The 8,002-nt window shown below is 35.2% G+C and overlaps 1 protein-coding gene across 1 annotated transcript in view; it reads right to left on the bottom strand.

Moving 5' to 3' along the window:
- Nucleotides 1-8,002, bottom strand: part of LOC106877204 (menin) — a 48,169-nt gene that overhangs the window by 11,257 nt on the left and 28,910 nt on the right. The window contains exon 3 of the mRNA XM_052973474.1: nucleotides 4,769-4,993. Coding sequence (XP_052829434.1) covers nucleotides 4,769-4,993 — 225 coding nt within the window. The remainder of the gene's footprint in view (nucleotides 1-4,768; nucleotides 4,994-8,002) is intronic.

The raw sequence follows: 8,002 nt of genomic DNA, 5'->3' as shown, positions 1-8,002 counted from the left end.
TCCAAACCACTATTAGGGATAAATTTCGAAGGGAAATTTCATTCCCTTCAAAATTTATGTCTAATAGTGGTTTGGATTTTGGCTATTCCTTCTAGTGTGCCAGGTATCCTATGATGGATACCTCTTATGTGTTTAAATGTACACAGCATTTATATATATATATATATATATATATACAAGCAAATGCACCCATCCTTTGGACGGTGTAGTTTATTATAATGGCGCACTCCTTTGGACAGTTCAAGTTGAACTAGCCTGCAGTTAGAAGTCGTTTCAAGTTGATAAATGTAAAATGTATAATTATCAATTTCATTAGCAGTTTATTATATGCTATTAAACAACCTAGGTAATGAATGAAGTTTTTTGAACACAAATTTGGCAGTTAGCAATAAATGAAAGTCCATGAAATGAGATCGCACTTGCAGTAGGCATTAGGGATCCTATATCTTACCTGAAGCATTGCGTAGCATGTAGTTATTTTACTCATAATGCCTGGCACAACTGCATTGAAGCTTTTTTCAATGAAAGACATGTATGATAAACAAAAGCAAACATTTATAGCAAACACACAAATAGAATAATCGCAAGTACAAAAATAAATGTCAGAGCATGCTTATGAGTGAACAGCGTGCATGAAGTAAGAAGAGTCATTGAAGGTAATATACTGTTAACGGCTACAGTTTGGCGTAGATGTGAAGATCGCAGTAGAGGAGTAAGTACTGTAAGGCAGCTTTGTAGATAACATTTTGGGTTTTTGCTTCAGGAATATAGATGAATAAGTTGTCTGGATGGCCAATTCTGGAACAACTGACACAGAACCATCCATGTGAAAAGCATGACATTGGAAGGTCCAATCCAACAACTTTCAGCGATTTACCTTGTGCTTTGTTAATTGTCAGAAGGAAGCTGAGTTTGAGAGGAAACTGAAGTCTCTGCATTGAGCAGGGGAAGTCTGTTGGGGTTAGCGGAATTTTCAGAATAAAAATGATGTCGTTTTTGCCATGTCCTATGATAATTTTGGCTTCAATGATGTGGTCCATCATTTGTTTGACCACAAGGCGAGCACTATTGCATAGTGTGGATGCTTTAGATTGCGAAGGCGGATGACAGGGCAACTGACTTTTAAGTGAAGTTCATGGGGAGGGAGTCCTGGAGGATGTTGGGAGTTGAGAAATTCTGTTGGAAAGTGTGTAACCTGATTGAGGTCAGTAGTGGTGTCAACTGATCTGTAACATTCTTGAGAAGGTAGTTCACTGAGTAAGTCATAGTTAAGAGTGGTGACAGCTGCATTTGTAGGTGCAAGAACAGCCTATGCTAATGTGCAAATATCAGCAGTTTGTAGTGAATGAGCATTGTAAAAACTGTATAACTGTCACAAGTTTGTATCAATAAAAGCAGAGAATATATACAATATGGATTATTTTCTGAAGGCATTTAAAAAATAATTAAAGGTGATTTAAATTGCATGGCTACCTCAAGGAAGTGCTAATGTGCAAATATTGGCAGTTTGCAGTGAATGGGCATTGTAAAAACTGTAATAGAAGTTGAAGTGAAAGTAGCATAACTACATCATCAAGAGTAATTTCCCTTGAAACAACGATTGTTGGCATTTGTTATTTACTTATGAAAAGGTGTATTCTTCCCCTAGGGGTGGCATTACTCATTGTGTAGAAAATTTGAAGAGTCTATGACCATCTCTGCAACACAAGTGATGTATGTTCCCAACATGAATGAAATCAGATGAAAAATATTGATTTTAAGGGGGGACCAAGAAAAATGCCTGTACACATATACACACATTTTCTGTTTTATCACATATATATCTGATAAGATATATAAATATATTGGGTCATTCCATAAACAATGTGGTTTTTGAAATTTCATGAACTAAAAGTCGGAGGGGAACAGGATAAACTACCCGCATCAACTTGCTATAAAAACAGGTAGTAATTTTACCTTGTCCTTATTCTTAGTGCAAGTTTTGAAGAGTGCAGTTCGATTTCAACAATTATTTTTTCAAAGCTATAATGGAAGTGACAAAGGAGTATATTTAGCATATTTTGTTTTACGAGTTCAATGAACAGTGCAATGAAAAGTGCAAGGAACATTGATGGAGTATATGGGGATTGGACAATAAGCATAAGCCAGTGTCAACAATGGTTCCAGAAATTCCAAACTGGAAACTACAGCCTAGAAGATGAACCTCGTCTAGGAAGATCTGTAAAGCTTGACAAGGACGTCCTGCAAACCCTGGTGGAACAAAATCCCATTATAATTGTTGAGGAACTAGCAGAGAAGCTTGAATTTAATCATTCAACCATTCATCGACACTTGTGTGCCATTGGAAAAGTTAGCAAATTGGATCAATGCGTTCCTCACAAACTTTCCGAGTCTAATCACATGCAGAGAGTGAATGTGTACTCTTCTTTGCTGTCATGTCTCATGAATGAACCTTCTTTTGGACTGAATAGAGGCTGCTGACAAGAAATGGGTTCTCCATAAGAATGTCAAGCACCAAAGACAGTGGGTAAGGAAAAGAGAAACACTGGCACCCCTGCCTAAAGAAGCTCTTCACCCACATAAGGTGTTGCTATCTGTTTGGTGGAATATGAAAGGTTTAGTCCACCTTGAACTGTTAAACCCAAACCAAATGATAACAAAGGAGATCTACTGTGAGCAGCTTGAGTGGTTTAAGTCAGCACTAGAAGGAAAACAACCATCTTTGGTTTCAGGATGAAACGTGTTCTATCAGGATAATGCTGGGCCACATACAGCAAGGATGACATTCCAATGGCTGGAGCAGTGTGAAAGGGAAACGATGCTCCACACACCATATTCACCAGATATTGCCTCATCTGATTATCATTTATTCCTCAGTCTTCAAAATCATTTGGACGGGAAAAAATGAATTCTGTAAGCGAGGTCAGAACAGTACTGGAGGAGTATTTTTCATCACGGACAAGTGAATTTTGGAGGAGGGGCCTTGCAAGTCTACCAGATAGATGGAAGAGCATTGTAAAAAATGAAGGAGAGTATATTTTAGGTTAAAAAAGAACTGTTTATCATAATTTTGAAAAATAAAAGTATTAAAAAATATTATTCATGGGAGGAGGAGGAGGAGGAGGAGGAGGAGGAGCAAAGGAACAACAAATATAATATCTTGTATAATACTTTGAATTATACAGAGATTAATTTTCTTCAGTCTGAGTATAAAAGGTTGAATTGTTAGCTATATTGGATAGAAGGAGTGAAAATGTGGAACAACAGATAGTTTAGAATTATGGGTGATTAATCAATTAATATCCAGTAATATTTTATGGGAAATATACATAGCAGCATAATATATAATTGTAAAGTATATTGAGTTTCTGTAGAACGTGTAGTACATGTGATAGTGGTAGAGTACAAAATGCAGTTGAGTATTATTGTAGAGTATGTAGAATAGAGTACTGTAGAGTATGTAACACAGCTGAGTATTGTAGAACATATAGAACAGTTGAGTATTGTAGAACATGTAGTTCAACTGAGCATTGTAGCAAACAGTTTAATAATGTAGAGTATGTAGTATATTTGAGTATTGTAGAGTGTGTAATACAGTTGAGTATTGTAGAGTGTATACTTATCCACTCAAACTCTAATAGTTTTAAATTAGAAAGATTAGAATTAAACACATTGCATCTGTATTGTAGCTGAATCATTTGTGTGAGATAATGGACAATGCTCACTTGAAGACATTTTCACCATATTCTTGAAGAAATTTAGATTTTTTTTCTAGGTACTGAAACTGCTATTAGGAAAATCTTCAAGAGGAATTTTCCAGCAAAGTCACAAATAACTACTAAGACAGTCTTTGGCGACATTATTGACAACACTAATAATGGTTTCTAATTTAGGCACAAAACTTACAATTTTTGAAGTGTATGGTTTAGTTTTTAGAGTTGATACCATCAACTTCAATACTTGACCGACACAAAATTTTATTAACTCTGAAAGGATGAAAAGTAAACTTAACCTTGGAGTAACCTCAGAATGTAATGAGCAAGACAGAATAAACACTGCAAAGCATTTCTGCCAATGCTCTAACAATTCCACTAGCTTACTGCTGACACTTAAATACTTTTCACTGTTAACTTATTACCAAGCAATTTTATTTGAGGATATAAAATAAATTATAATAAGTAAGTTTGATATTGCTAGTATTTATTTTACATTCAGATGTTTAAGACTAGTTATGTATCTTTTCAACTGGATTTGAAACTTATCTTGGCAACTTGGTCAAATGTGGATCTTGCACAAGAAAATAACACAAATACAAATAAAAATGTTTGCAAAACAACTTTTGCCTAGGTAGTCCAAACGTTAACATTTACACTATTTGCAATCATAAATGTTAATGAAAGAATTATAAGACAGATTCTTCAAGCTGAGTCAACTGGTCGGAAATGTAGAAGTAGACCAAGAATGAGACAGTTATCACAATGTCCACAGTTTTAGTTGACACGTTTGGGAATCCAACAGGAAAGTGTAATGATGGTTGCTCCTGATAGGACCCTAGGAGAAAGTACCTGAGGATACTATCCCCATGACCATCCCAAGAGTAGTAAGCAGAGAAGATGGATGGATGGTATCTCAGAAAGAAGAACACCGTCCAATACTCTTAAAGAACTTCTCAGATAAAAAAAAAAAAAAAATGGAAGAGATGGAGAATGCTACAGCATAATAAATCAATTTACTAGAAAGAATGATAAAATAAAATATTATTTCATACCCTTTCATGACAGCACTAGCATTTGACCAACAACTAAGCGCAGCTTTGTATTGGCCATTTCTGAAGAGAAATGCTCCCATGTAGGTGTAAGGATAAACATGTTGATTATCATAATATCTCTTATCTGCATCAATGCTTTCTTGAAATAATGTTAGTGGAGGTGGTCTACCAGGAGATTGGGAAATTTCTTCAAGGTCACCCAAATTTCCAAGAGCCATTGGATATCTGCAAATGATTAAAATTTTACAAGAAATATAGATAAAATGCTGGTACATATTTTCAGTACATAATTTTTTTTTTTTTAATAATAAAAACAGCAACAAAAAGCATGAAAATGATAAATGTTGAAACAAAATTAATTTTAACACCAATGTTTCTGCTCCTATATTTCTGAACGCAGCTCTGCTTGGTCTCAAGTCTCTTTATAATTTGATGCACAACCATTCTCAGCCAATTTAGCTACAACTTAAATGACACATTTTTGGCCAAGTTGGTTGCAGTAATATGAGCCATGCACCTTACTTAAAACATACAATGTACTCAATAACAGCAGATAAACCATTTCTCATTCTCAATACATCTACGTCTGTGTTATCAATACCAGACTCTTATCTTGTCACAAGTTTGTCACAATATTGCTGTTAACTTGAGGTATCTGAGTGCTACAACTTATGACCTGATATGTTGAGTTCTTACTCAAAACATCTTGCACTATATGTGTGAAACAGATGAGAACAGGAAAGAAGAAACAGCAGACAGACCCTTACCATTATAAAATAATGGAACTAATAATCATTTTGAATGTGGATAAACTGAGAGAGAAAACAAATTCTCCTAAATGCTCAGATAATCAACAATTTCTTTTAAGTATTAAGTTCAATACATTTATGAAAACAAATAATTATATTAAATCATTGATTGATTAAAATTGATTCTAGAATTGCACTGGTACTTATTTTATCAACTCTGAACGAATGAAAAAGCAAAGTCAATACTTAAGATTTGAACTCAGGACATAAAAGTTTGGAATGCATTTTTTGCTTTGTTACTACTGCATTTCTTCACATTAAGAATGACGATGACGATGATGATGATGATGATGATGATGATGATGATGATGATGATGATGAAGATACGTTAATTTATTTGCCACCAGGAACAATTCACTAATACAATAAAACAAGTACAAAAGTATTACAAATACATGTGGGGATAAACAGTCATATAAAAGTGAGGGGGAAAAGATAGAGACATTATACAATATTTTAAGCCATGTTAAAATTTATTTTCCTTTTCAAATTACACAAAATTAAATATATTTCAACACGTATGATTAAAAGATATTTTAAGGAAAATACACAACCTCATCCTGAGTCAGACCAAGACTCGTGAAAAACCTGATCATCATCTTCCCCTTGTGTAATATCCTGGTACTGTATACTGCTTTTGCCCAAAAGTACTAATGAGCAATCCTGATATCAAAACAGACAATGAAAAAGGACCTTACAACTGTTATTATTAAAGTAAGGATTTTTACATAGACCCCCAAAAGTATCTTATCATAAACCACCAATAATCTCTATGCGCCATATAGTTGAAGACCAACCTGCAAATCTGCACTTACTCTTTTTAGAAATGACTTTTTTTGTAGGTTACTTAAATCATCCATAAGTTCTTCATTCGTTATACAAGGAACTGTGAAAATCATAACAGTGGGGGGTCAGACTATGTTTTGGATCTGCTTTCCTTCCTCTTAAGTTTGTTTTTGTGTTTGGAGCTCCAGCAGTTCACCAATCCTGTTTGTTGTTCATCATCTCTCTGCAACATTACAGGATGATACTGCTGGGAATGGGTTCCACAGCTTGTTGGTTGTTGGCTTCTGGTACTGTGGGCAAGGCAATCTCTTCTGGCTTCCCTCAGAGCTATGATCAGTAGAGCATTGACAAAAACAGCTTCTGTTATTTGTCATCATTGTCACTGGTTATGTTGTTGTCTCTCTCTTCTGTTTTTCCAGTATCATAGCAAGTCCTCAAATAGCCCTTTTTGCCTCACATATACAGCTTGGCTTTCTGCTTTGCATCACCAGTCTCATAATCTTTCCTTCCTCACCTTCAATAGGGCACAACTCTGGTATAATTCTATGATTTGGAGTAGGAGTCATTAAGACATATATGTCCAATAAGAACCCAGCCAACCACACACACCCAGTTATCTCGGCACTCAACTACCCATCCTGCATTACCAAGAATAAGCTAAGAGTTAACATCATTAGTATTCATCATAAATATTCTTGACTGTGACCCTTGTATAGCATCAAGCCATGTATTGCAACACCAAAGTAAGGGAAGATATAAACACACTAACTCAGTTTGTATTGCTGCTCTCCTTTCTGGTTCCAAAGGCCTTCTCCTAAATTGATAGAGAAGATATTGCTCCACACATCAAGCCAAGACAACTCTCATTGTTTGATGACAAGAAGAAACTAGCACAGCTACTTCTCTTGCTTTTGGATAAAGTACTCTGGCAAAAATGCACTCCACTTGATTACAAAACTTTGCCATGTAGATTTCATCTCAGCAAGTCAATTCATATTCAAAATCTGCTTTGTAGTGTTGGCAAATGATAAACTGCTTCCCCACCCCCCACCAGTTTGTTAATTGGGTCAAGCATGTAGTAGTGTGTGCATTCTTGTTGTTTACCTTATCATTGAGAATATTAATGTCAAGGGAACTGCTTTCTATTTGAAAAGTCATTTTGGGGGGTGAGGGGGGGTCTTGGGAAATGTTTATGCATTGCTGTTTGGTTTAGACTTGTTTCTTTAGTTAAATTTCTTTCTGTGGAGTCGCATTAAATTGAATTCCTTGGTTGATATTATCTCTCTGGTTAGTAGCCATCTTAGGTTGAATGTAAACACAAAATTTTTTTTAAAAAAGTTTAAAATGTCTAAAATTGACAAACCTTGCTTCTTTCCCGGTATGGGAGAGATATCCAGAAACATTCCAAAGCGCCCCTGAAGAAAATATTTAAAATGTAATGTTTGCTTTCTTCAGTTATGCTTGTTAAAAAAAAAAAAAAAACACACACACCAAATTCTGCAGAGCGATACGTCGCACATCTATTTAAAAAACAAAGAATAATAATGGTTTCGAATTTTGGCAAAATACCAGCAGTTTTAATGGGAGGGAGTTAATTGATTGTACTGACCCCAGTGCTCAACTAATACTTATTTTATCG

Source organism: Octopus bimaculoides, chromosome 16 (genome assembly GCF_001194135.2).
Source record: "Octopus bimaculoides isolate UCB-OBI-ISO-001 chromosome 16, ASM119413v2, whole genome shotgun sequence".
Taxonomy (NCBI): Eukaryota; Metazoa; Mollusca; class Cephalopoda; order Octopoda; family Octopodidae; genus Octopus; species Octopus bimaculoides.
This window is presented reverse-complemented; position numbering and strand designations above follow the sequence as displayed.